Source organism: Zosterops lateralis (assembly GCF_965231275.1).
Source record: "Zosterops lateralis genome assembly, chromosome: 18".
In the NCBI taxonomy this organism is placed as follows: Eukaryota; Metazoa; Chordata; class Aves; order Passeriformes; family Zosteropidae; genus Zosterops; species Zosterops lateralis.
In genome coordinates, this window is record NC_139778.1 from 11,385,505 (window position 1) to 11,412,358 (window position 26,854).

The 26,854-nt window shown below is 61.3% G+C and overlaps 4 protein-coding genes across 6 annotated transcripts in view; 3 read left to right on the forward strand and 1 right to left on the reverse strand.

The window, feature by feature from the left end:
* The window catches only part of SLC38A10 (solute carrier family 38 member 10), a 30,088-nt gene extending 22,738 nt beyond the window's left edge, over positions 1-7,350 (forward strand). For both annotated transcript variants that reach the window (XM_083874646.1, XM_083874647.1), the window contains 5 exons: positions 2,122-2,292; positions 2,585-3,043; positions 3,575-3,649; positions 4,245-4,424; positions 4,658-7,350. In XM_083874646.1, coding sequence (XP_083730772.1) covers positions 2,122-2,292; positions 2,585-3,043; positions 3,575-3,649; positions 4,245-4,424; positions 4,658-5,781 — 2,009 coding nt within the window. In that variant the 3' untranslated portion in view covers positions 5,782-7,350. The remainder of the gene's footprint in view (positions 1-2,121; positions 2,293-2,584; positions 3,044-3,574; positions 3,650-4,244; positions 4,425-4,657) is intronic.
* Positions 7,351-7,358: 8 nt separating this feature from the next.
* Positions 7,359-7,948, reverse strand: NDUFAF8 (NADH:ubiquinone oxidoreductase complex assembly factor 8). Of its 2 annotated transcripts, XM_083874649.1 has the most exons (3): positions 7,848-7,948; positions 7,618-7,728; positions 7,384-7,531 (listed from the first exon to the last, which is right to left on the reverse strand). In XM_083874649.1, exons 1-3 carry the CDS (start codon positions 7,926-7,928, stop codon positions 7,511-7,513), a joined length of 213 nt encoding a protein of 70 aa, XP_083730775.1. In that variant the 5' UTR covers positions 7,929-7,948; the 3' UTR covers positions 7,384-7,510. The 2 variants fall into 2 exon arrangements, with proteins under 2 accessions (XP_083730774.1, XP_083730775.1); XM_083874648.1 differs by having other exon boundaries at positions 7,359-7,728.
* A 315-nt stretch (positions 7,949-8,263) lies between these two features.
* Positions 8,264-12,098, forward strand: TEPSIN (TEPSIN adaptor related protein complex 4 accessory protein). The gene is made up of 13 exons (XM_083874485.1): positions 8,264-8,316; positions 8,531-8,603; positions 8,827-8,918; positions 9,005-9,098; positions 9,237-9,304; positions 9,395-9,473; positions 9,578-9,649; positions 9,815-10,015; positions 10,102-10,273; positions 10,506-10,619; positions 10,735-10,813; positions 10,896-11,030; positions 11,311-12,098. The coding sequence occupies exons 1-13, from the start codon at positions 8,275-8,277 to the stop codon at positions 11,767-11,769; spliced, it is 1,680 nt and encodes a 559-aa protein (XP_083730611.1). The 5' UTR covers positions 8,264-8,274; the 3' UTR covers positions 11,770-12,098.
* A 2,117-nt stretch (positions 12,099-14,215) lies between these two features.
* On the forward strand, positions 14,216-24,922 carry CEP131 (centrosomal protein 131). The gene is made up of 26 exons (XM_083874756.1): positions 14,216-14,401; positions 15,010-15,095; positions 15,888-16,002; positions 16,117-16,235; positions 16,339-16,452; positions 16,548-16,721; positions 16,912-17,029; positions 17,787-17,903; positions 18,522-18,690; positions 18,823-18,923; positions 19,034-19,216; positions 19,537-19,731; positions 19,839-19,976; positions 20,234-20,359; positions 20,437-20,553; positions 21,393-21,422; positions 21,838-21,940; positions 22,155-22,356; positions 22,576-22,683; positions 22,782-22,899; positions 23,026-23,100; positions 23,185-23,327; positions 23,611-23,788; positions 23,877-24,019; positions 24,596-24,656; positions 24,743-24,922. The coding sequence occupies exons 1-26, from the start codon at positions 14,231-14,233 to the stop codon at positions 24,809-24,811; spliced, it is 3,273 nt and encodes a 1,090-aa protein (XP_083730882.1). The 5' UTR covers positions 14,216-14,230; the 3' UTR covers positions 24,812-24,922.
* The last annotated feature ends 1,932 nt before the right edge of the window (positions 24,923-26,854 follow it).

Here is a 26,854-nt window from a genome sequence, read left to right on the forward strand (position 1 = left end):
CGTGCCTCTGCCTGATTTATGATGGAAGCTGCCAGGGACACTCCCGGAGCAGAGCGGGGCCTCCCCCGGCCCCTCGGGCTGCCCTGGGCCCACAGGGGGTTCACCTGCTGCTCTGGGCTGGTTTAACTCCTCAGGTTCCTGCTGGCAAGGAAGGCTTCCCCTTATTTCCTCCTCTCTTCCTTTTTTAATTCCCCCTCCCTCCTTTTTATTTCCCCTTGAACATCATCTGGCTGCCTCGGCTCGCCGTTCCCATCCGCTGTGGGGTTCTCTGGATCCTCCAGTCCTCTCTGGCCAGAGCCATCTCCCGCCTCCACGAACCAATTAACGAGAAACTTTCCTCCAATAGAGTAAATAATTTCTTGCATCGAGGCCAGGGCTGAGCTGGGAACATCCGCAGCCGTGCCGAGCGCTCCCCTCCCCGGCCTCGGCCTCCCTCTTCCCAGGGCCCCTGGCCAGGGCTGGGCACTGGTTCCTGCAGCCCAGTTTTTCCTCAAGAGGAGGAGGAGTGTCCTGCCCTGACTTGCTGAACCCTGGGAAGTCCCTCAATGGAGAAGGGGGGACCCTTGGGTACTAGATTTGAATTTCTCAGAAAATCCGAGTCTTTTTTCCCCTCCCACCATCATTCCTGAAGCGAAGGAACGTGGAACATCAGCCAGCCCCACACACACGTCCCTCCTCTGGGTGTGGAGCTCTGGGCTGCAGTCCGGGTTTCTGGAGAGGCTCAAGGTCCTGCTGGCACAGATCCCTCTGGGCCAGGAGTTTGTACTTAATTTTTTTGTGAATTTTTTGTTGTTTCCCCCCACTCCATTCCTCCCCTCCCCAGCTCAGGCAAGGCCCACGCAGCTGAAGTTGTGGCAATCCCTTCTTTCCCATGAGTTCATCTCGTAATAAATCGCACCAGCCCTGCGGAGGGGGAGGAGAAAATGGAAAGATGTTTATAGAATTAATTCCCCAAAGGAAATCACACGGGGGAGGGCGAAGGGGGGAAGAGTTGGGAATTTTATTTTTTTTTTGTTACGGAAGATAGATTTTTTTTTTTTTAAAGAGTTTGTTGGATGGAAAAAAATCTGCAGAACAACTTCACTGCTGGGAAACAATTTGATTTTCTTCTCTGCTGCTCTCCAGAGGAAGAGTTCACTCCCTGTGTGGGTTTTCTGCCATGCTGGGGGTGGAAGGGACCCTTCCCATCCCATGGAATCTGCAAAAGATTCCATATGGAATATGGTCATACCAGTGCTGAACACAGTGACTGGTTTGACTGGGATGTGTCTTCCAAAAACATTCCATCTCTTTGAGGTCAAGGTAGAGGGGAAACTCCCCCGTCTCCCTTAGGAGTTTCCCCTAATTAATGCCTGTTTAATCCCCCTCCTCAACACATCTGCGGGAAAAGGAAACCTCCCCAACGCTCCTCCAAGGGACTGTGGGAACATTTGGGTACTAAAAGAGGAGGAAAATTAAAAAAAGAGGAAGTTTTAAGAGGTTTCACAAAAAAACAAAAACGGCAGGGGCCGGGACCTGGGCTGGACCCCACCTTATGTTGTGGTGTTGGGGGGTTCGGGGCTGGATCGTGGCTCTGTCTCCTGCAATGCCGGGAGATCCGGGTCTGGATTCCAGCTCAGTTCTCCCGGAGCCGGGGGTCTGGGGCAGGGAGCTGGGGGGATGCTACCATCTGGTGGCACTGCCTCGCACCAGCAGCCGGCTCCATCCCTGCTCCATTCCGGCTCTGTCTCTGCTCCATCCCGGCTCCATCCCTGCTCCATTCCTACTCTATTCCTGCTCTATTCCGGCTCTATTCCTGCTCTATCCCTGCTCCATTCCTGCTCCATCTCAGCTCCATCCCAGCTCCATTCCTGCTCTATCCCTGCTCCATCCCTGCTTCATCCCGTCTCTATCCCTGTTCCATCCCAGCTCCATCCCAGCCATGCTTCCCTTCTGGCAGCTCCCTAAAAACCCACAACAGGGAAAACACCCAAGTGACCCCAGAATAAAAGCTCCCCCAGCCCCACCATGCTGCAGCAGGAGGGAAATCAGTGTCTGGGCTGGGTGGGTGAAGGGGAACAGGACAGACACAGCAATTCCCAGATCCCACACCTCATCCCTGTCCCCATCCTGTGCCTGCAGAGCAGAACCCGGTGGTGGAGGAGCCTGAGGATGACCGTGATAAACCCAAAGTGCCTGAGGAGAAGGAGGAGATGGAGCAGCCACAGATCAAGGTGCCTGTGCAGGTGCCCAAGAGGGAGGAGGAGAGAGAAAAGGTGGAAGAGAAAGTGCAGCTGGACCGTCCTGATCAAGGTAAAGGTGATCCTGGGAAAGGGAGCTGGATTGGGAGCTGGGGGTGTGTGTTGTGGGACTCTGATATGGAGATTCTGAACTCTGCTCTTTACCCTCCTCTCAGTCCACCTCTGTGCTGGTATTGGTGGATTGAAGATGATTTAGTGTTCCATGCTCTGGAGGCTTGTTGGGAATGTAACCTCCAGATGAGGGAGAAAAGGCAGGACTGGACTAGGGCAGCATGGAACTGGGTGTACTGGGAGTACTGGGTGTACTGGGAGCCTGCTGCCTCTGACCCTGCCTGTCCCCCCAGGGATTGCCCTGCCCGTGGGGGAAGCCCATCGCCACGAGCCCCCTGTGCCTCACGACGAGGTGGTCGTGGACATGGGCCGGGAGCGGGAGGAATCCGACGAGAACAAAGCGGCTCCCGGAGCAGCCAACGACCCTCTGCTGGAAGAGCCAGCCAGGCTAAAGCCCCAGAAGGAGGCACTGGGCCCAAAACAAGGGAAAGAAGTGGCTGCCGAGAACCAGCAGCGGGGAGGGACTGGTGGCCCCGTCCCAAATCTGGAGAAGGTCCTGGAGGCAGCGGTGCAGGGTGGAAGGGCGCCCTACAAGGAGCTGGAGCCAGGGGGAGCCAAGCTGGAAGCCAAGGCACAGGCAGCTGTGCTGGATGGTGACCCTGCTGAAGCTGCTGACGGGGACAAGCCACAGCTCCAGCTCCCCAGGAAAGCAGAGGAGGCTGCAAAGCCCATGGAAAAGGAAGCAGACCCTGGTAAGCTCCTTTCACGGGCAGCTCATCTGAGCAATCTCTTCTGGGACTGTAATACCCCCAGAGATGGGACAATTTGGTCATTCCCATCTCCATCCTGGTGCTTCCTTTTAACTCCACGAGTGGAGCACATGAGTGTGCACAGCCCCTCCGGCAGCTGCTGAGGGAAGGGAGGAATCTGGTGGCTTTGACAGCTACTGCAAGAGCTGTCAAACAGTTGTTCGCTACCCGCCAAAATGTCAGGTGCCGTGCTGTTCCTGCACGGCTCCCAAATCACCGGGGACACGGAGCCGGGAGATCTTGACAGGGAACACATTGCCAAGTGCCCGTCTAAAAGCCAGTTAGAGCTGTTCTTGCATGTTAATTGGCCGAGGTAGTTAGTGCTGGCTGGCTGCCACCAGGCATGGGATTGTTAAATATTGGGTTTATTACTTCCCTCGCAGCCGTCGGGTTGGATGCAAACGGTGCCGGGACGACGTGGAGGCGTTTTAGGGAACATCTGCACTGACAGCAAAGCTCTGTCGTCCTTTGCAGGTGAAAAGCAGGAGCTGCCCCTCCCAGAGAGAGCGGAACCGCTGGAGAACCGGAACACGGAGGAGAAGGCGGGGGGTGAGCATGTTCCCGGGGCAGGCAGGGACAGGGATGGATCTCCCCGGTTTTCTCTCTGTGGGAGGAGGGTGTCTTGAGGCCACAGCCCCTGCAGAGCATCAGGTGGTGCCTGTCCCATCTCTGGCACACCAGGCAGGGCCACTCGGGGCTCTGGGTCATGCTGGCACTTGGGCCTGGCTGCTCCTCGATGTCAGAGCCCTGGGAAGAGAGACAGGAGTGAAACAGCTCTGGCAGCACGGCAGGAGGGGTGTGGGAAGGGGCACCAGGGACACCTGAACACATCACAGGGAAAAGCTCCTTCCCCTCAAGGCCCCAGCTGCTCTGTCCCTGGGGCATCAGAGCTGGAGCTGCAAAGCCCTTCTTCCCTCCAACCTCTGCCTGGCAAGGAGGTGTCAGAGCCTGAGCTTGGATTTGTGTGCAGGTCTCTTGCTCTCATCCCATCCTCTTCCAGCTCTCTTCTTTCTCTCCTGGCAGGGTTTGTGGAGTTGGATCTTCCTGCCAAGGAGAGCCCTTGCAGGCCATGCAGAGCTGACATAGTTCTGAGGGCTTTGGGTCACAGGGGTTTTATTTCCTCTATCTTTTTACCCTTTTCCAGAAGCAGGGCCAGCAAAGCTGCTGGACCACAACGTGCTGCTGCAGATGATCAAGGAGCAGCAGGTGCAGCACAAGCAGCTCCTGGACCAGCAGGCAAAGCTGCTGGCAGTGATCGAGGAGCAGCACAAGGAGATCCACCAGCAGCGGCAGGAGGAGGGGGCAGAGGAGAAGCTAAAGCCAGGTATGGACATGGCCAGGGAGCAGGACCCCTCCACAGGGGCTCAGAGGGGCTCTAAAATCAAGCTGGGAGAGATCTGAGTTCCTTTGGCACAAGGCAAAGTCCACTTTGCACAGCCATTTCTGTAGGGATAACCCACAGCTCTGCTCATCCTTATCTCATGTCTCACAGAACGTGGTGACAGGAGAAGGGAATGTCCTGAGAAAAGCCTTTTCCATGTTGGTTTTGTCCTGCAGCAGAAGCACAGCCAGAGCCTGCCATGCCCCTCTCCAGGAGCAGGGAGGACGAGGGGCTTGGAGCCAAGGGAGACCCGGCTGGGAAGGTGCTGAGCAAGGAGCAGCCAGAGCAACACCCAGCACAGCAGCTCTCTGATTTCACCAAACAGCACAGGGACATCGTGGGGAAGCTGGAAGAGGCTGGGCACAAGCGTGACATTCCTGTGGCTCCTCCCAAGGAGTGGAAGGTGCCGGTGCAAGAGAATGACAGAGCTGTTAAGAATCCCGTGGAGAACCGGGATCTCCTCCACGGGGATGCCCAGCGTGTTCCAGCAGCCAGAAACAACCTGGAGAAAAAGCCCTTGGCGGAGGATTTGGGAGGAGAACGTGAAGCCAAAGCTGGAAGAGATGTCCACCAGCAGAAGAATTTCCTGAAAGCCGTGGAAGCAGCTACAGCTCCCATCCAAAGAGAACAGCCGGGGGCTGCCAAAGTTCAGGGAGTAGCAGGAAAGAGTTTGGAAAGAGACTCAGGAACAGACCTTAAAGCCAAAACTCTGAGTCAGGTGGAGCCCAAGGACCTGGCAGTGGTGCCGGACTCTTCCAGTAACAGGAATGTGGCAGTGAGGGAGCAGCACCCCCGGGAACGGGAGTGGCAGAGAGGGGCGCCGGCCGAGGGAGTGGGCGGGCGGCAGCGGGACCCGCCCGGCCACGGGCACAGGAAGGAGGAGGATCCCCGGGAGGGCCGTGGGGGTCCCTCCAACGGCGCCGACAGGAAACCCGGCCCTCAGGATGCTCCAGCACAGAGGGCTGAGAACGGAGCTGCCGCCCCCAGGGATCAGCAACAAGAGCACGACATCAAACCCAATCGGGAGCTGAAGCTGCAGGGGGGACTCGACCTGCGCCGCCGGAGACGGGACCTGCTGCCTCCCGACCAGGAGGAGGATGGCGAGGAGGAGGAGGGTGAGGAGGAGGAGGCTGCACCGGGAGCTGGGGGGGTCCTGATCGGGCTGAACCCCCTCCCTGACGTGAAGGTGAACGACCTGCGGAGCGCGCTGGAGACGCGGCTGAGCCAGGTGGCCGAGGGCGCGCAGCACCTGGGGCACAGCCGCCACATCCAGCAGGTGACACAGGACAGGAGCCCCTGACTGCTCGGCCTCGCCGGTGGGGCTCAGGCACAGAGAGAGGGATCTAAGGCAGCAGCACATTGCAGGATCTGCAGGATCTCCCCGGATCCCTGAGCACCACCCTGGGGGTTTCCACAGCAGCACCCCCAGTTGTGCCTGTGCATGGCTGAGGATGTGACATTCCTGCTGTCCCCTGCCTTCCAGAGCTGCCATCAGCTCCCTGCCAGGCCGCTGCTCCAAGGACCTTCTCCAGCATCTCATTCATATCAAATTGCCTTCTCCAACCATCTCCCAGCTCCTCTCAGAACCAGGAAGGGGCTGCATTGCCCCGGCTGTGCCGAGGGGACCTGGGATCCACACCTTGGGAAGGGCTTTACCCCAGAGAAACCGTGAGCTGAGACCAGTGGAGCCAATGCCCCAGTGCTGGACTGGGGGCAGAGCCTCATTTGTTTGGGACACAGTGGTGGTTTAGGAACCTCATTTAGTAGAAATGCTGCCTTAACTGGGCACAACTCGTGTTGTGCTGCCTCTCTCCCAGGGATGGGATTCCTTGGCCACACACTGGGATCATACAGAGCTCTGTCCCCGCTGCCCTCCCTGGGTGCTCCTCTCCGTGCTCTCCAGCTCCACTTCCCCTCTCAAAAGTGCATTAAGAAGCTCAACTTTACCCCAGCCCTTCCCAACCCAGCTTAGATTCTTCTGCCAGAGGTGAGTGGTTTGGGAAAAAAACGTGGCAGAGCCAGGTGGATCCATGGGCTCCACCTCCCTCTTCTCGTGTTCCGTGTGCTCTTCCCAGCCTCCTCCCGCCCTGTTCTGCATCCAGACAGGTCCCTGCTCCTCCTCTGGGAATTTGGTGAGTGAGGAAGGGAAGAGCTTCCCCAAGAGCTCTGTGTTGTTTCAGGCTCCCAGTGATTCATCCCTTGGGTTTTTTTTTGGGGTTTTGTGTTTTTACGTTCTGACCCACGAATGTACGGAATTCAATCCCAAAGCTCTCCCTGGACTGGCTGAGAATTCCCAGCCTGGAGCCCTCAGACCTCATCACTGTGGTGGGTTTTATATCCCGACCTCCAAATGTCTTTGGCGACCTCGAGTCTGTGTCCAGTGGAACCCTGCAGAGCTGGGGCGGGGTGGGACTGTCCCTGCCTGGTGCTCCCAGGGTGTCACAGCCCAGAGTGACAGGGGAGCGACCTCGGGAAGACCCCCCGGAACACTGTGGCCTTAAACCCCCTGAAGCTTCTCCATTAACGCTGTCGTCAAGCACAAGCACCGCGGCCGGGAGCCAGGGGCGGGCTCCGGGTCTGCCCTGGGGAGATGGATCCGGGCTGTGGCTCCACCAGCCTTCCCCAAGTGAGAGGGAACCGGAGCCGGATCGGCTCCTTCACCCCCGCGGGGCCAGACCCGCCTGTTTGTTGTTCTCTGTGTGAACATAAAGGGACCAAAGATGCTCCTGACATTCCCGCTCCTGGGAATGGCGTGGGCACCCCGAGCTGGGCTGGGGAGGCTGGCGGGAGCGGGTGGAACGAGAGCCCGGAGCGCGGGCTGAGCCCATCAATAAAATAAGCTGAAGCATTCTGATCTCAATTATTTTCTTTTTTTTAATAAATAAAAATAGAATCTGTGACCCTCACCCAGCACCTCCTCCGAGCCGGGGAGCGGGTGGGCAGCGCCGGGACCGGGGGGGTTCCGTCATTTGAGGACAATTGAGGGTTTTATTCCCCCCGAGCATCTCCGGGCGGGGGCGGCTCCGGGGTCACTTGGATGTCGCCTTTGCCTGCAAAGAGCCGCGGTCAGGACGGGCCGGGGCCGCCTCCCTCCGCCAGCACCGGGATGGGATCGGGGACTGGGACAGAGCCGTACCGCCCGGGCGAAGCACTCCCGCAGCGCCTGGAACTCCTCCAGACACGCGTCCCGCCGCAGCTCCGCCGGGCCCGCCGCCGCCGCCGCCACGCACCGCCCGTAGGCCGCGGCCTGCGGGAACCACACGGGACGGGAGCGGGAGCGGGGGCCGCCGGGACCCGCCGTCCCCGGGGCCGCCCCCCGGTGCTCCCCTCCGCCCCCCGGTCCCACCTGGTCCCCGCAGGCCCCACCTGGTCCCCGCAGGCCGCCAGCGCCGCCGGGAAGCGCCGCAGCCGCGCCCGCGCCCGCAGCCACACTCCGCGCCCCGACATCGCCTCACCGCACGGGCGCCGCCATGCCCGCGGCGCCGCCATTGGCTGCCCGCCCCGCTCGTCACACACCGCGCTCTCCTATTGGGTGGTGCCGCCCCAACCAAACCACGCCCCTTCTCATTGGTTATTCAGTGCGGGCGGCTCTGATTGGTGGAAATGCCCGTTGTTTATTTCCCGCCTCCTTCAGGCGTCAACATAATGAGGCCCTTCCGCCTGGAGCCCTGCCCTCTCCCGGCGCTGATTGGTTGAGTGGCAGAAATTCGTGCCCTCATTGGTGTAAAATAACTTCCGGGGGCGGTTCCTTGACGCCGCCGAAGGACCGGGCAGCGCCGGTACCGGCAGTGTCATGGCGGCGCCGCTGCGGGACCGGCTGAGTTTCCTGAGCCGGGTACGGACCGGGGCTTTTGGGGGGCGGGGGGGCACTGCCGGGGCGTGACGTCACTGCTCACCCGCGACGTCATCGCTGCACCCCCCCACTCGCTTCTACAGCGGCCTCGCACAGCCCTGACGGGGCCGGGCCTGCCCCGGGGCCTCGGTCCAGGCCCCAGCACCGGCGTCCGGGGCGGGTCCGCCCCCTCTCACGCCGCCCCCTCCTCCTCCAGCTGCCGGTGTTACTGCGGGGCACGGCCGACGACGACACGCCCTGCCCCGGGTACCTGTTCGAGGAGATCGCCAGTATCCTTCGGGGGGGCCCAGGGCAGGGGGTTCCCGGGACAGGGAAGGGATCCCGGGGCAGGGGGAGCTCCCCGGGGTTGCCCCAGGCCGTGGTGGGTGTTGGGGGCCTGCGGGGCTGTGGGATCGCGGGTCTGGCTGGGACCCTGTGGAGGGGCTGAATTCCCGGCACTGAGGGAGCTGCTGCCGCCCTCCCATCCCGGCTGGATCCCTAACCCGGCCCCAGAGATCTCCCACGAGTCCCCCGGGAGCAGCCAGTGCCTGCTGGAGCATCTCCTGACGCGGCTGCAGAGCAGCTCCTGCCACGTTAAGCTGAAGGTGGGTTCACGCTGGGGAGGTGATGGGGTGGAAGCCCCTCGCTCCAGGGAGGGGCAGCTGTGACTTGTCCCTGTCCCCTGAGGCAGGTGCTGAAGATCCTGCTGCACACCTGCTCCCAGGGCTCCCCCCAGTTTGTCCTGCAGCTGAAGAGGAACGCCAGCTTCATCCGGGAGGCCGCAGGTAACGGGCTGGGGGGACACGGGAGAGCAGCAACAGCCCCATGGGAACCCCAAAACGGCTCCTGCTGCGGGGGCTGTGCCAGGAACAGGGTCCTGCCCCACCTGGAGCAACCCCACCGTCCCCTCTGTGTGTCTGCAGTGTTCTCCGGGCCCCCAGACCCCCTCCACGGCAACAGCTTGAACCAGAAGGTGCGGGCAGCCGCACAGGTGGGTGCTGCGGGGACAGGGCAGCCCTCAGCCCTCTGCTCTGGGGACTCAGGTTCTCAGCACTCCTCTCTCCCTCTCTGAACCCCACAGGACCTGGCCAGCATTCTGTTCTCAGATGCACCGTTGCCACAGCCCCTGGCACTGCCCGCCCGGCCCCCGGCCCCGGCTGGTGAGCACAGCACCCCAGGGTGGGCCCTCTGGGGGGCAGGGAAACAGCAGGGAAGGGGACCCCCGAGTGCCTGTGCTCCCTCTGACATTCCCTGTCCCCCCCAGGGATGGGCTCCAGCCCCAGCCCCTGTGGCTCCCTGCAGGGATTTGGCTTCAGCAGTGACAGGAGCGGTTCTGGTGAGTCCTGGCCGGGTCTTTTCCTGCTGGGAGCTGGGGTAGGGCCAGGGGGTCTCTTTGTGCCTCGTCCCCTGAGCTCCCTGAATTCCCTCACCCCCTTTTCCCAGCCTGGGACTCAGTGTTGGGGTGATCCCGGGATTCTCCCAACATCCCAACCCCTCTCAGCTTCCACAGGAGAGGCTCTGCTGAGCAGCCTCCAGCGAGCGGCCGAGGCCGTGGCCCAGGCCGTGCTCCCGGCACCGGGGGGGCCCCGGCGGCTCCGCGGGGACCTCCCCGAGGACACCTACGAGCCCGTCCGAGCTCCATCCCCCGCCAGCAGCCCGGCCGTGCCGCCCCCGACTCCTCCCGCGCCGCGCGGGGCCCGAGGTGGGTCCTGCCGGGGCTCTCTGGGGGCTCCCCGCCCGTCTGGGGGGTCTGGGGAGGAGCCCAGCTGAGCCCCGCTGTCCCTGCAGTGAGCCACCAGCCCGGGCTGCCCGGGGGCGGCTGGGAGGAGGCGGACAGCGGGCACAGCTCCCGGGAATCCTCGCAGGGCAATGAGAGGAGCCGCGCCTCGGACTCGGGCAGCAAATCCGGCAGCGACAGCCGCTCCGGGGCCAGCCGGGAGCTGAGCCACGGGGCCGACAGGTGAGAGGGGCCCGGGGGGCTCCCCAGCCCTGGGACTGTCCCAGCTGCATTCCCAGGAGTGCTGCCTTCATTTTCCACACCGTGGATCCAGAGTGTCCCGGCGTTCCGGGGGTGTTTGTTCTGCTGGCCATGGGCTGCTCGGGGTGGGGGTCCCTGTCTGCCAGGGGGTGTGCAGGGACCCCAGGAGGGGTAAAGAGGTGGCCCCTGTCCCCACAAGGTGTGTCCCCAGCAGGGTGGATGCTGACAGCCCGGGTGACTGCCGGAGGGAGCTGAGCCTGGTGTCGGGACTGACGCGTGGGGCCAGGGTCTTCCTCACCAGGGAGGAGGCTCAGCACTTCCTCAAGGAGTAAGTGTCAGAGGCTCCCTGGGGCTGGGGCTGCTTCTGGGACAGTCTGAGCCCTTCCCTGGACTCTGGGGATGGGAAGGTGCTGCAGGTGACTGTGACCCCTGTCCCTGTGCAGGTGTGGGCTCCTGAACTGTGAGGTGGTGCTGGAGCTGCTGGTCCGGGCGCTGGAGGATCCCAGTGACAGCGTCCGCATGGTGAGCACGGGGGGCTCCCCTGGGAGGGCTGGGGGGTGTCTGGGGGCCTGCCTGGCTCAGCCACCCCCCCCTTTCCCCACAGAGGTCCATGTGTGCCATCTCTGCCCTCGGCTGCTCCGACCTGCTCTCCCCAGAGCAGATCTTTGCCGTGACCCGGCAGCGCCTGCAGCACCTCAGCCAAGGCAGCCCTGGGCCTGTGGCCAACCGAGCAACAAAGGTGACTCTGGGGACATCCCTGTGCCAAATCCCCAGGGTGGGGGGCTCCTGGCACATGTTTGACAGCCCCTGGGGACACACAGCTTTTGGGAATGGCTCTGTGTATGTCCCAGAGGGATGGGTTTGGCTGCCTTTCCCAGGAGCAGGGAGCCTGGGCGGGGTGATGCTCCCTCTGAGCCCTGGGAGGGGACACTGGGGACAGTCCCTCTGCCTGGGAAAAGGTGCCAGGGCCAAGCCCTTTTTGCTGATGCTGCTCTCACTCTGCCCATCCCTTGTCCCAGATGCTGCGGCAGTTCGAGGCCCTGTGCCGGGCCCAGCCCTCCCCGAGGGCCCCACGCCCACCCTCGGCCCCCTCGGTGGGCTCAGCCGGGGACCTGCTCATGGACATCCCCGCCCTGCCCAGCGAGACCTTCCTGACCCCCCTGAGCCCGGCCCCGACCCCTGCGGCCCCCACGGCCCCCGGTGAGGAGCCAGGAGTGGCTTTGGAGCCCCCAGGACAGCCCGGGGCTGCAGTGCCAGCCTGTCCCTGCGAGCAGGACGGGGGGAACAGGCTGGCAGGGGACACGGCAGCCCCCAGCCTGTCCCTGTTTGCTGGCATGGAGCTGGTGGCCCGTCCTGGCGCAGTGCTCCGGCCTCAGTCCCCGCCCGTGGAGCCACAGACACTGTCCCAGCCCCAGGACGGGGGGACAGGCACGGAGGGGACCCTGCAGCCGTCAGCCTTCGCCTTCCTCAACATGTAGCTGCTGTCGGGCCCCGGGGGCTGCGGGGGCTCTGCCCCACCTCCCTGCGGGGCCTGCCTGTCCTGGTGCCTCAGGGGGACACGGTGTGAAATGGCCTCAAGGGCCAGGGCTTCCATCAGGGGACAGTGTCCCTCCTGCTGTCCACGGTGCTCCAGGGCCCGCAGAGGGGCACGCCCTTTGCTCTTCTGAGCTGGACAGGGGTGTGGGACCCCTGAGCTGGACAAGGGTGTGGAATCCACGGGGACTGAGCTGGGGGTGCTCTGGGGACCCCAGCACGGCTATGGGTGCTCTTGGATGGCCCCCAGCTGCAGCCTGGGCTCTGTGGGGCTGGGGTGGGGGAAGGGGCTGTCCCCATGGGGCCGGGACCCACCAATAAACCCCACTCGGGTCTGGGAATGTGTGACTTCTTCCTGCGCCGCTGATGGAGCCTGGCCCATGGCTCCTCCTGGCCTGCAGCCCCACATTTTCCATGGTTCCCCACTCTTCCTCCCCATCTGCCCCCAAACCCCCAATAGCTCCACTTTTTCCTATGGCCCCCAATAATCCCATGAGCCCCCCTGGCCCATAGTTCCCCCTCCTCAACCCACCTTCCCCAATGGCCCTATGACTACCCCATCTTTCTCACGGCTCCCCCGCAGCCCCAGTTCCCATCTCAGGTCTCCAAAATCCCCATTTTCCCCCCAAAATCCCCATGGCGTCCCCCGCCCACGTGGGTCAAACCCCGCCCATTTATCCCGCCCTCTGAAGCCACGCCCATCTCAGAACTGTTCCCATTGGTTCGCACCCTTTAAAGCCCCGCCCCATCACAGACCACGCCTCCCTCATCCATCCTGCCCTTATTCCCGCCCCCTTCCTTCCCCTCAGTCAATCGCGTCTCTTCTCCCGCCCTTTCCTCCCTTCTCATTGGTCGCCCGCCGCCAGCCCCGCCCAATGGCTGTGGCCGGAGCGCGGCCGTAGGTGAGGGGATGGGGGCGTTTAATGGCGGCTGAGGGGGGTCCAGGGGAGCAAAGGCAGTTCCAGGGGAGCGAGCACAGGGTCAGGGCCTCGCTCTCGGCATCATCCCCCGAGCGCAGGGGTCTCACCCGCCTGTGGGTGCGTGGGGCCCATTACGGTGGTCCTGAGGGGTTTGGGTCTGGGGGCTTGGGGTTGTGGGGGGCTTGGTGGGTTTGGGGTCCGGGCTGGGGGTCTGCGGGGATGGGGAACTGGGGGGTCCTGGAGGGATCTGGGTCATGAGGGGCTCAGGGCCTGGGGATGTGGTCTGGGGTCATGGGGGGCTTGGGGCTGGGTTTTCTGGGGGTCCTGGGGAGGGGTGTGGGGCTTAGGAGTCATGGGGGTCTTAGAGGCCCTGGGGCTCTTGGGGGGGGCGTCTGGAACTTGGAGGGTTTGTGACCCGGGATGGGTGTCCTGGGAGATCCTGGGGGCATCTGGGAACTGGGAGCTTGGCTTGGCTGCAGTCCTGGACCTGTGGCTGCAGTCCTGGGCCTTGGGAATAGAGGAATTTGGGGGGTCTGGGTTAGAGGAATAGATGTGGGTGATCCTGAGGGGCTCAGGGATTTGGGAGCTTCAGGCCAGGGCTTGCTTCAGGGTCACAGGGAGGGCTGGGGCCATGGGGGCTTTAAAGCTCAGGAGTCTGAGCATCAGGGATTTGAGGGGCTGGGGGCTCAGGGTGCTGTGCTGGGCCTGGGCTCCTGAGCCTGTTTTCCTGCCCTGAGCCCGGCGGTTTCCATGGGAGCTGTTTGTTTCCCCAGGCTGTGGAGCCCGAGGCATTGCCAAGGGCTGTGGTGGAGCCCTGAGAGGGGAAGCCAGAGCTGCCAGGGGAGAGGGTTTAGGGACAGTGTGGGTAATAAAGGTAAAGGAATAAAGGATCTGGTCTTTTCCTGGATCAGCACTGGGGCTGGGAGAGTGCAGAGGGGAAAAGGTGGGGGAATGTGCTGCCCCAAACTGGGAGGGGCCCAGCTCTTCCTGTGCCCCCTGAGAGGGCACAGACACTTCTGAATGAACTCTTGGCAGGGATTGGGAGCTTGTGGTGAGGATCCCTTGGGAACTGCTCAGGTGGTTGGTTCTTGAGCATCCCAGCCTGATGTGGGGTGAGCTGAACCTCCAGCCTGCACAGATTGGGCTGTCCTGGGCCTGTGTGATCCTCTGGCTGCCGTGGGCTGTGTGGAGTGAAGGAGCCAGGGATGGGGAGCAGGGCTTTTCCCTTTCTTTAATCCTCTGCTGGAATCCCAGCCCATAAATGTGACAGCACCTCATAGGGTTGGGTGAAAACAGTGAGGAGTTCACCTGGAGCCTCTCCAGGGCTGTGCTTGGGGTTATTTACCAGGTGGCAATTGGCAGGAGGGTGTTTTGCCCTGTTGGGAAGCAGTTCCAGCTCCGTGTGCCGATGTTTGCCGGAGTACCTGCTCCATGCCTTCCCATCTCTCTGCCCTCTGCTTCCAGGGCTCCTTTCTCCTGCTCCAGCATGAAGAGCACCCGGAGCTGCTGCTCCGTGCAGAGCTCTGAGGTGGCAGACCTGGTCCTGACGGGGCTCCCGGCGCCGGTGTCGCGGCGCCCCGGCAGCGCCTCCCCCGCCAAGCTCATGGCGCGCTCTGTGTCCGTGGCTGCTGATGGCAAAGCCAAGAGGAACGCCCCGGTGAGCCCCTGTCCTTCTGTCCTTCCCCCTCCTGTGCCAGGGATATGGGATGGCTCCAGGAATGCCCACGTCCCCCTCGCTGTGGTTCCCCCAGCACCAGCCTGGCTCTGTTGTGGCACTGCCCTCGGTGGTCACTACTCGATGCAGGAGTAGGGAGCATCAGGATTCCATCTTTTCCTTTCCTTGCCCTTCACCTCCCTGCACCAATTTCCATCTGGAAACTCCCGATTTCCTGCTGTCTCCTGCTGGGATGTCAGGCCCAGCCTGCCCCTCGTGCAGCACCCCCTGTTCCTGCCACACCAGGGGTTCCACAGAGGGAACAAGCCCCAGGTGCTTGCTGGGCTCTGTCAGGATCCAGCAGCCGACAGTCTGAGCTCTGTGCTGAGTAATCCCTTGGCAGCATTCCCTTGTTCCCAGGAGCTTGTGCTAAGGAACGTGTTCCTGCTGGCTCAGCAGTGCCCAGGAGAGGCGGCATTGCCCGCTGCCTCAAGGAGAGCTTGGCAGCCCTGGGGTGGTGGGAACTCCGTGTCCTGCTGGGTGAGAGAGTGGGGGAGCCTTCCCGAGCTCCTCCTGGACGTGGCTGCTGGATTTATCCCTGTTCTCTGCAGGAGGATGCAGGATCCAGGGCCATGAACAACCTGCGCAGATCCAACAGCACCACCCAGGTGAACCAGCGGGTGAACAGCTCACACAGGTACAGCTCCAGCCACGGACAGGTGTCTGTCTGTCTGTCTGTCCTGTGGGTGGCACTGGGGACACACCACCCATGTGTCCAACCTCCCTGCTCCTGTGGGGGAATGGGAGCCTTTCCAGAATACCCTGAGCTTTGTTGTGCACATCAAGAGTTAAAACCTAGCCTGGAAAACCAAGATCTGGTGCTTTGGTTGTTTTTTTGATGAGGAGGTCCCTTGTTTAGGGTTTCATAGGATCACAGAACAGCCTGACCTTAAAGTCCCATGCAGGATCACCTTCCATGAGCCCAGGTTGCTCCAAGGCCCATCCAGTCTGGACTGGGACATTTCTCTGTCAGGGTAGTGCCCAGTTTCTTCTGTGGGCAGCCTGTGCCAAGGCCTCACTGCCATCACAGGCAAGAATTTCTATTTGGGGAAATGGAATATATTTCTGTGGCTGTGACAAAAAACATTCCATTTGATTCCAGCAGCCCTCATGGACCCTCCAGGCCGTGACTGGGCTGTGTGAGGAGACAAAAGTTCTCTGTTTCCAGTGTCCTCTGAGTTGGGATTTTCCATTTTCCTGTTGTTCTGTGGCCATCCCTATCACCACACACCACCCTGGAACCCAAAGCTCTGTGTAAAAACAAGTCATTTGTGGATTTTGTGGCCATGTAGTGATTCTCCAGCCCCTTTCTCCCCTGTGTCACACTGGAGCATCCAAGTGCCCTGCATAGCCAGAGTGTGTCCTGTGGCTGTGAGTTATCCCACAACCCCTGTTCTCTCCTCTCTGCCTTCCCTGGGTCTGGATAAAGCTCGGAGCAGACAGAAGATTTCCTGGCTTTCTTTGAGGCCGATCCAGGAGGAAGGAAGAAACTGGCAACTCTGAGCAAAACCTCCCCGGAAAAGAAAACCACATGGAATATCCTGGTGAGGTTGGCAGGCTGTGGGAGTGGGCGGGCCAGGTCAGCTCTGTGCTCCTGGTGGGGTTTGAGGAGGAGGGTTTGGTGCCTTTATCCTTTATCCCTGCTGATTCCATGGCAGGATGACCAGCCCCGGGCATTCCCAGGCCCCTCTGGCTCCCACAGCCTGGAGCCACCCTCGGGCATGAGGAGGAAAGAGGCCACAGTGCTCCTGGCTGCCAACTTCACTGCCAACAACAGGTAGGACAGAGGGTCCTGAGGGGTAGGGTGGGCAGAACTGCATGGAGAAAACACCCAGGGAGGGAAGGTGCTGTTTCTGACACTCCTGGTCTCTCCACACAAGGAGCAACAAGGGTGCAATGGGCAACTGCGTCACCACCATGGTGCACAACAACTACTCCACTGCTGAGAAAGGCCCTGCTCCCAAGAGCTCCAACCAGGCTCCCAGTTCCCTCAAGTGAGTGTGGGGGGTGTCCTGGCTCTGCAGCTGGGCTGGCCCTGGGGTCGTGTGTGACTCTGGGCAGGGCTGAGTGGCTTCATCTTCTGTCCCAGCAATGTTGTCAAAGCGACCTCCAACGAGGACGGGGAAGGCGGCAGCAGCTTCGTGAAGTCTCAGAAGAATTTCTCCAGCAACAACATCATGACCCACAACAACAACAGCAGCAGCAGCAGCAGTGGCAGCAGCGCTCCCCGGAGAAGGGAGGTGACCGAGGAGGAGGCTGAGAGGTGAGGGAAGGGGCAGGAGGACGGTGCCAGGAGGTGTGAGGAGCTCCAGGGGAGTTTGTTCTTGCCCTGTGGGATTTCACCCTGGGGAAAGGCCACTCTCAGTGCACCTGCAGGTCCTGGTGCTGTGGGGAAGCTGTCTGGGCTCTGCTGCACCCGGGGCAGTGCTGACCCTCCCTCCCTGTGCCCACAGGTTCATCCAGCAGGTGAACCTGGCTGCTGTCACCATCCAGCGCTGGTACCGGCGGCACTCGCAGCGCCACAGGACGGCGGCTGCGGCTCTGGGGCGCCTCATGGCTGCCAAGAGAGAGGTTGGTCCTGTCCCCTGCTCTGTATCCCAGACCACCCCACACCTGTGTCCCTCTGGCCATGCAGTTGGGGTCCCTTTAGTCCCCAAACCTGGGCTGTGAGAGTCCAGGGAGGTCTGGCTTTGCATCCAACCAGCCCCCCATGGTCCAGAGAGGTGAGGAGGGTCCGGTTCCCTCAGAGCTGTGCTGGCTGTGTCCAGGGATTAGCCTGGGCTGGGTTCCAGGCCCAAAGGCTCAGCACTACACAGCTCCAGTTTCCCCAGCCCCCTGACTGGGAGCAGTCAGACACGGGCAGTAGCAGCACAAGTCTCCCTGGATTGGCATTATCTGGGCCACACTGGTGGCCAGAGAAGGGATGCCCCATCTTGGCACATCCTAATGAATCCCTAATGAGGTGACTTGTTAGAGTGACGAGGTTTCGCAGCTATTTGTGTTTCTTTGTGTTCAATTATTTATCCCAGTAATGAAAAGCTCCGTTGCTCTTGCGTGTGATTCTATTTTTAAGCCTTGTCTCCTCGGTGGTTGCAGAACCAGATGATGACATAATAGTAATAATAATAATAATAATAATAATAATTGCATTGAGGAACTGAAGAAAATGAGCTGCTCCAAATGAGCTGTGCCAAGGGCTCCTCACCTGCACAGAGGGGAGGATGGAAAGCCTGGATATGGACTGAACCAGGTGTGGGTGCCCCTCACACTTCTCTGTGATGGATGCTGGAGAACTCTCAGTAACATTTCTGACCCTCCTCTCTGGAAGGAAAGGCAGCAGTGGATGGAGGAGGGGAATATCCTGGATCTGCAGGAGAGGAAGGACGAGGAACGCCGGAAGATCCGAGAGGAGAAGGCGCGCCTGGCCCGGCACGCTGCCATCCAGGTAGGGCCAGGCCCAGGCCTGTGTCACACCATTTATTGGCAGTGAGAGACCTCTCTGCATCTCCAGAGCCTTGGCACGGGGCAGGATCAGAGCCAGCCTTGGAAATGGAGTGCTCCCTGCGGAGATGGAGGTGCCACAGAGCGGTTTCCTGCTGTGCTCCTGCCAAGCCTTGGCAGCTCGTTCTGAGTTTGTGAAGACAGTGCTGGTTTCTGTGCAGTTCTCAGGAAAACGGTGACCACCATTGAGACAGGGAGATTCCAGGCTCCATGGTGTGCCCTGGGAATGGGACCCTCCTCAGGAGCAGGGTCCCTCTGGGGAGGGCTGAGTACCACTCCATGTCCCTTGGCAGGAAGCAACACGTCATTGTCACCCTGCTCTTGCAGCTGGTGGTGCAGATGGGGTTGGCACAGGCTGCAGGAGTTGGCAGTAGAGCTGGAGATGTTTAAAACCCCAAATTTTCTTTGCCCTAATTGGAACCATGTTCCATCAGGGAGGGGGGGTTGGGGGTGACACATCAGTGAGCAGCTGGAGGATGCAAAAATGCTGCCACAGCCTTGCAAACACAGGCTTGTGCCTTCCCAAAACTTGAGGACATCCATGGCTGCTATGTCCCCGCAGGAGCTGCAGCAGAAAAGGGCCCAAAAGGCCTTGGAGACAAAGCACTCAGCAGAAGAGGTGGTGCTGGTGAAGGAGAGCAGGAGGGTGCCCAAGAAGAAACCTAGTGCCAAACCTGCCTCAGCCAGGAATGTCAGCCCGGCCGGCAGCCTCACCAAAGCCAACAACGCTGGTGAGTCCCTCTGCTGTGTCCCCAGAGCTTTGGAACTGAGGGGAAGGAGAGGTCAAGGAGCTGTTGGCCCTGAGGAGCTGCTCCCCAGGGGCTGGCTGGGGTGAGTGCCTGAGAACAGTCTGGTTCCTGCAGAGGCCAATTCCCCCTCGGCAGCCGCGGAGCTGGAAGGAAGCAGCCTGGGAGCTCTTGGCTCTGTGCCCTCGCTGGACCCTGGGGCAGAGGACAAACTGCAGGTGGGTCTGGCTGTGCCTCCTGGGGGCTCAGCTGCTGTGCCAGGGCGACATCAGAGCTTCTGCTGGCTTCTGGGGAGACCCAGGAAACTCTCTTTCATCTTCTCCCTTAGGATGTGAGCTCCAAGGGGACGGGTAACGAGGACCTGGAGACAGCAGTGGGTGCTGGCAGCAGAGCTCCCTCCAAGGTCACACTCAATGAGCTGCTGGACACACTCCGGCTGCTGGAGGAGGAGCCAGAGCTGCTGCCCCCACCCAAACTCCTCAAGAAGGACAGATGTGCCTGGATGGACAGGGTGAGCTGGGGGATGAGACTGCTGTGTCCATCCTTGGGCAGTGTCGGCTGCCTGGTGAGAAACAGCTGGGCACTGCCAGGGAAGGTGGTGGAGGAGCTTGGAGTGGGTGATGGAGAGTTTGGAGGTGGTAGAGGAATTGTTTGGTGCATTGAGGGCTTGGACATTTGCAAGGAGCAGCAACCCTGGTGGTGGGACAGGGTTTAGCCCAGAGGATCAGGCTGGTTATGGGGTGCAGTGAGTGGACTGGGCTCCAGTGATGGGGAAAAGCCAGCACCTCTTCTCCCGAGCCTGGGTGCTCATTCCCCATGGTGAATTCCCAGCAGGAGCCCAGCTCCAACTCCCTGACTGCTGATAACCTGGAGAAGTTTGGGAAGCTGAACCACCCTCCAGGGGTCCCTGAGGACGGGGCTCTGCTCTCAGAGGCCAAGCTCCAAAGCATCATCAGCTTCCTGGATGAGATGGAGAAGTCAGAGCAGGAGAGGCCCAGGTCAGCTGCCTCAGCCACACAGAGGGAGGTGAGTCCACCTGTGCTCTGGGAATCCATTCCTGGTGGGAATCATCCCCCGTCCTCATTCTGAGTGGTTTCCACCACCTTTTCATCATGTTTTTTCTGCTGTGGCAGGGCTTTCTCTTGGAAGAGGAGCTGGCTCACGTGGAGCAGGTGTCAGCTGTTGCCACGGAGGTGACAAGCTCCATGATGAGGCTGAAGCTGGAAGTGGAGGAGAAGAAGAGAGCCATCAGCCTGCTGCAGACTGCTCTGGTGTGTCAGCCTCACGTGTGGTTCTTGGGGCTGTGAAGCACATGGTCAGGACTGTCCCTTGGTTTTACAGAATCAGGGAATTGTTTGGGTTGGAGGGGACCTGGGCTGACCTCCCTTCTCTTCCATTCTGAGGGCTGGGTATTTCTGCTGGCAGGGGTGGGAGATGTGAGCACCTCCTTTAAAGGGCTTTCCTTTAGCTCTGTCTCTTGTTTTCCTGGCCTGATGGTGATTTCCGTGTTGTGTTTGATTCCCCACAGACTCAGCAGCGGGAACTGACCGACAGACACGTCAAACAGACCGAGAAGGAGCTCAGCCAGCAGCTCAGGCTGCAGAGGGAGCAGTATGAGGCAGCTATCCAGAGGCACCTGGCCTTCATTGACCAGGTAATCCCTCATCCCAGCTCCTGCAGGCAGGCTGAGGTGGCTGCAGCTGCCTGACGCTGGCTCCTCACCCTGCCCAGCTCCTCGACGACAAGAAGGTGCTGAGTGAGAAGTGTGAGGCCGTGGTGGCAGAGCTGAAACAAGTGGACCACAAATATGGCCAGAAGATCACCCAGATGCAGGAGCAGCACGAGCTGGTGAGGGGACAGGGAAGGTGGGGGGACACGTGCATGCTGATTTTGCTCAAATGGGACCAGTACAGTCTGTCACCTTGGTGGGACCTGGACACTCCAAGGAGCTCTTCCCTGTGCACAGAAGGTCCTTGTCACCACAGAGCTTTGTCCTGGCTCCCCAAAAGGCTCCTGTTCTCTGCACTGACCAAGGGACAGTGTAAACTCCCAGGCTCTGCTTGGAGAGACCCTTCCCCAACACCTGGCACAGATTGCCCAGAGAAGCTGTGACTGTGTCCAAGTGTCCAAGGCCAGGTTGGAGAGGGCTTGGAGCAACCTGGGATAGTGGAAGGTGTCTCTGGCCATGGCAGGGTTTGGAACTGGATGAGCTTTAAAGTCCCTTCCAACCCAAACCTTTCCATGATTCCTTGATCCTGCTGGAGGCAGAGCTCTCCCAGGGTGTGGTGCTGGAACAAACCCAATGCCATGGAGGAATTTTGCTTCTCCTCCAGATGGAGAGAGCTCAGCTCACCCTGTGCCAGGCCTGGCAGGAAGGCAGCACCACTGGGCTCATCCCAGCTCAGCCATCCCAGTCTCTGCTTGTCCTTGACCTTGAGGGGAGCTTGAGCTCATGCCTGGCCACACTGTGGGGGTCCCTTGGTCTCTGGAGCAGGCTCCAACCACAGAGACTCCTGGCCAGTCCCTTGGCTTGTGCCTGTCCTTGTCCCTTGTGCTGTCACCCCTCACCCCCATGGGCTCCTGCCCAGCTCTGCCCTGCCCGTGGCTCCCACAGACACAGCTGTGTGGATTTGCCTCTCCCCCACCATTCCCCTTCTCTCTCCATCCCCTCCTTTCTTTCTCCCCAGGTCTGGCGCACTTTGGGCCCCTTTTGTGAGGTAAATGTGGTCTTTGCTCTCTTTTGTGCCTTGCCCTCTCCTCACCTGCCCTGCCCTGCTCTGGCCCTGCTCCAGCCCCTGCCAGAGGGTTTTCCATGGCGGGGAGAGGGAAGGCTGGAGAGGAAAGCACCATCACACAGGGACAGATGGGCTGCCCTGCATGCAGGGACCCTCGGCAGCCCCCAGCTCCCCTTCCCCCTCCATCAGTGCTCTCGTGTCTTGGCAGTGAGCACTTTGCCAAGGGGATAGAGGAGAAGGCACTGGGAGAGTGTGTGGCCACCACTTCTCTGGGCTGGAAGAGCACACCTGGCCAGGGCTGTGCATGTATCCGTGTGCAGCTCCACAGCTTCCTTCCCAGCTCCCAGGGCTTTTCTCTCCCAGCTCCTCTGAGGTTTTCCCTTTTGCTTCCAAACAGGAGATTAAGAAGCTGAAGGAACTCATGAGCGCAACTGAGAAAGTCCGACGGGAGAAGTGGATTGAGGAGAAAACCAAAAAGATCAAAGAAATCACGGTGAAAGGTACGGGCAGGTTCCCTCAGCAGCAGCTGGAGCTGGGACTGTGCCAGGAGAGATTGGGAAGAGCTCCTTGATGTGGGCAGCGTTTGCTTCCTGTTTCTGGTGGAGCAGATGCCAGAGGGCAGGAAAAGCTCTCTGTGCTCATCCCCCTGAGCCAGCCAAGGGCTCCAGGGGTGGGATCCAGGCCGAGCCGTGCCCGTCCTTCCCTCTGTGGCAGGGCTGGAGCCGGAGATCCAGAAGCTGGTGGCCAAGCACTGCGAGGACATCAGGCAGCTGAAGCTGCTGCACGAGGCGGAGCTGCTGCGGTCGGACGAGCGGGCGGCGCAGCACTACGGGCGGCAGGCGCAGGAGCTGCGGGGGCTGCTGGAGCGGGAGAGGGAGGAGCAGAGCCAGAGGGAGCGGGAGAGGGCCCGGCAGAGGTGTGTCACCCCGGGGGATCACCTTTCTGGGGTGCTGTGCTCATCCCAAATATCCGGATCCCAGTATTTGTAGCTCTGTGAGGAGCAGCCTCTTTCTCTCCACCAGCCTCAGGCGGGCGATGCCACTGAGCTGGGAGTGTACTCTGGCATCACGAAGGGCAGGGTGGAGGAGAGGCTGAGTGCTCGAAGGCACATCCCTGCAGTGTCTGTGTCCCACAGGTGTGAGCAGCAGCTGGAGCAGGAGGAGCAGGCGCTGGAGCTGCAGCGGCGCCGGCTCTACGTCGAGGTGGCCGAGGAGAAGGAGCGGCTGAGCCAGCAAGCAGCCAGGTGGGCAGGCTGGGGCAGCCCTGGAGCTGTGGGCTCCCTGGGCCAGGCTCCCGTGGGAAGAGGTGCTGGTGTGGATGCTGGGAGCTGTGTCTGTGCAGGCAGCGAGCAGAGGCAGAGGAGCTGCGGCGGCAGCTGGAGGCCAGCAGCTCTGCCCTCACCCGGGCGCTGCGGGACGAGTACGCCAAGGAGAAGGAGGACCAGGAGAGGCGGCACCAGGTCTGCTTTCCCCTCACCTCCAGCCCTTTGGGTGCTGCACCACCCAGCCTCGGACCCCACAGGGGCAGCCCCAGCCAGCACAGGAGGGTCCCAGGGCTGAGCTGTTGTTTTTCCTTCTCCTCACAGACAGAACTGAAGGTGCTGAAGGACCAGCTGGAGCTGGAGAAGCAGGCCTGGGAGGCCAACTATGTGAAGAAGGAGGTAATGGCAAGAGCTGTCCTCCAAAGGAGCCACCCATGGGCTCTGAGGAGAATTTGAGGGCCATGTTTGCTGTCTCCATTGCAGGAAGCCTGGCTGCTCTCTCGGGAGCGGGAGCTGCGGGAGGAGATGAGGAAGGAGAGGGACAAAGAGATCGAGCTGGTGATCCAGCGCCTGGAGGCCGACACGTCCTTGGCCAAGGAGGAGTGTGAGAGGGCAGCAGAGAACAGGTGAGGGGGAAACAGAGGACAGAGGTCCCAGGTCCTCCAGGTGCTGGTCCCTTTTCCCTGTCCCCTGGACATCTCTCCAGTGACCTCTGGAGCAGTGTTTGTGCAGGAAGGAGCAGCTCACAGGGACAGAGTTTACCTCTCACCTGAGGAAACAGCCCTGGATCCCTTGTGGGGCAGCTCTGCCCTTGCTGCTGTGCCCTGATCCCTCCTGCAGCCAGAATGGGGCTGGGCTGAGCCAGGCAGCAGCAGGATGAGCCAGACTCTTTGTCCTTCCTGCCCACAGGATCAAGAGGATCCGAGACAAGTACGAGGTGGAGCTGCAGGAGCTGGAGCTGTCAGAGAGGAAGCTGCAGGAGCGCTGCAATGAGCTCAAGGGGCGCCTGGCCGAGCTGGAAGGGGAGAGCATCCGGCTGCAGGGGCTGCTGAAGCACAAGGAGCAGGAGCTGGAGGAGATCCGGAAGGTGAGCCAGGAGCAGAGCCTGGCCCGTGTCTGGGTGTGCAGGCCCAGCTGTCCCAGGGGCACAGAGCCTGACTGGGGTGGTCTGGCAGGAGTTTGCAGACAGGCTGGTGGGGACGGAGGAGGAGAGCGCGCGGCTGAAGGCGGAGCTGGCGGAGCTGAGGGCCAGGCAGCACCTGGAGCTGGACAGGCTCCTGCGGGAGAAGGACCAGGAGCTGGAGGAGGTGCACAGGAGGTGAGGGAGCCCAGGTGTGGCCCAGGAGCTCAGTGCTGCATCCTCAGGAACAGCTTCCAGCCCTGTCCAGGCAAACCGGGAAAAGGAGCCTTGCCCGAGCTGGCTGCAGCTCAGCCACCCTGAATCCTCTGCCTTTGTCCACTGCTGGCCTGCTCTGTGCCATCCCATCCCCAGGGCTGCTCCTGTGCCTGCATGGGGGACATGAGTGCCAGGAGAGGCCAGTGGAGCACAGCTCTGGGTTCATCCCTGGCAGGAGCCCTGGCCACGATCACTGTCACCTCCTGGGGGCTCTCACACATGATACCTGTGACTGCAGCCACGTTATCTTCTCCAGAGGGGCAGGGCACAGCCACAGAGGCTGAGAGCAGCTGGGACATCCCCCAAAATCTGTGATAATTAAACCTTAGCAAGCTCATGTGGCATTTTTCCTGTAGACAATTCAGTCCACACTACACAGCACACACCAATGGCATAAAGGTGTTGCCGCTGTGTGATGAGAGGGAGAGGGAATGAAATCCCCCCTGGGGCAGGGCCCTGTTTGGCACTGGGGTGCTCAGCCCCCCATATCCATGTCAGGGTGAAGGCAGCAGTGCTGAGGAAGGAGGAGAGCATGAGCAGCCTGCGGAGGCAGTACGAGGTGAGCGAGGGCTGCCTGGCCCTGCCCTGGCCGTGCCTGTGTGGGGCACTGTGAGCTCTCTGTGCCCTGTGCTGTGCTCCTTGCAGGCAGCCGTGCAGAGAGCCAACCTGCTGGAGTCCCTGCTGGAGCAGCAGCGGCAGCTGGCCGCGGAGTGACCGTCCTGGGGGCTGGGAGTGCACTCAGCCTCTCCCTTCCCTCTTCCCTTCCTCTGCACAGCCTGGTCCCAGTGCCCTGGCCGTGCTGGGACACTTGGTGGCCTTTAGATGTTCAGGAGTTTTGTTCTGATAATAAATCTCTGCTGGTTTCTACAAACAGCTGTTTCTGTACTTGTGCACAGCAGTGGCTCTTCCATGAGGTCCTGGCTCACTCCCACCTTCCCAACCCCATTCCTGCATCCCAAAACCCTCCCTTTGCTCTGAGGGTCCCCAGCACCCCAATCCATGCCTTGCTCCTGTTGTAAACTGGAATAGCCAGTAGGATGGAGGGAGGGCAGGATGTGATCCCACAGCCTCTGCTACCTGCAGATTCCTCCCCACCCCCTGCCAGGGCCGGGAAATGCCTGGGCTGGGCCGGTGGCATCTGTTTCCTCTGGGCCGGGCGTGGGCAGCCGCTCTGCTCCCTCCCCCGGGCAGATGTTTTCTCAGCCGAGTCCCTGGTGTTTCCCATCCCTCCTGCTGGTCCCTGCGCTGGGCTGGAGCCTCCCCCTGCCCCAGGGCAGCACTGCCGGAGCCCCCACGGCCACATGGGGCCGCAGAGGGACCCTTTGTCACCCCGGGAAGCTGCACAGGGGCTCTGGAGTTTGTCCCAGAGACATCCGGCATCTCCCCGGCCCCTCCCGCCACCGCCCGGGCTAATTTCTAGGCCAGTGCCCGGTTCAGGCATGAATAAATCAGCGCCGTTGCATAACGGGGATGCGGATTTTCACCGCCTGGCTGCCCGTGCCCCCCGCCCGCATCCTGGGGGTGCCACCAGCGTGTCCCTTGTCGCTGTCCCCGGCGCTCAGCCAGGCTCCAAACATCCCCAATTAGGGATCCCTTCTCTCTCTCTCCCCCCCCGGCTGTCCCGGGATTAGGCGGATGAGCGGGGCCCGTTGGCCGCCCCGGGCAGGGCAGGGCAGGGAAGGGAAGGAGGTCAGGAGGAGCACAGGGGGCTTTTGGCAGCCGCCGAGCGGGAATCGCGGCTCAATCTGGTGTCTGCCCGGCAGGGGATTAACTGCAGCCCCAGACAAATCAGCCCGAGCGAGTGGCAGGATCCGAGCAGGGTAATCTCCCCTCGGGGAGGATCTGTAATCTCCCCCGCTAATTGGGGCGGCGGCGGCGGCACAGGGAGGGGACAGCAGGGGACAGCAGGGGACAGGTGCCACCCTGTGCCTCTGCCGGGGCTGGACCAGCCCTGCCACAGCCCCGACCTCAGGGCTGCACCTGGGGGGCTCCCGGGATTTTCCCTTCGGGATTTTCCCTTCTACAGCCTCGTTGGAAATCTGGAGGGAAACAGGACAAGGGCAGGAGATGGGTTTGGGTGACCATGATAGAGCTCAACCCTCCTCCTGGATGTGTCAAATGGGGCCTGGATGTGTCACCTGGGCACGGAGGTTGCTGGGGCTTGGTGTCCCAGCTGGGCTGGGGATTCCTGGTTTTCCCAAGGAGGGCGGGGTGGCACAGCAGGGCTGGGCAGGCACACACTCCATAACCCACCCCTGTGCCAGTGTCATCCCCAGTCCATCCCTGTCCTGTCTTCTTTCCCATCTCATCCTCAGTCTCATCCCCTCAATCCTAGTTCTCATCCTCATCCTCATTTTCCTCCCCGTCGCACCCTCTCCCAGACACAGGAGGGAAGGGGCACAGGGCACAACACTGAATTGTGTGATTTGATCCCCTCCCACTCACCAAAGCCCCCCGTCCCTTCCCAGCACCGGGAAAGGCTCAGCTCATCCCTGTCCCACCCACACTGGGGCCAGCTGGGTGTGCAGGGGGTGGCTGGGCCCGGTGGGTGCCCCCTCCCACCTTGCCATGACACAGCACAGAGAGTGGGGCTGGCCCTACAAACCACCCCATGGCACAAGGCCACCCGCTCCCATGGGGCTGTGGCTGGTCCAGAGGGCACCAACGGCGCTCTGGGAGACTCCAAATGCTGCTGGCACGGGCACTGTGCCGGGCCAGGGCCACCTTTGGCTGCTCCGAGGCCCAGGAAGGCTCATG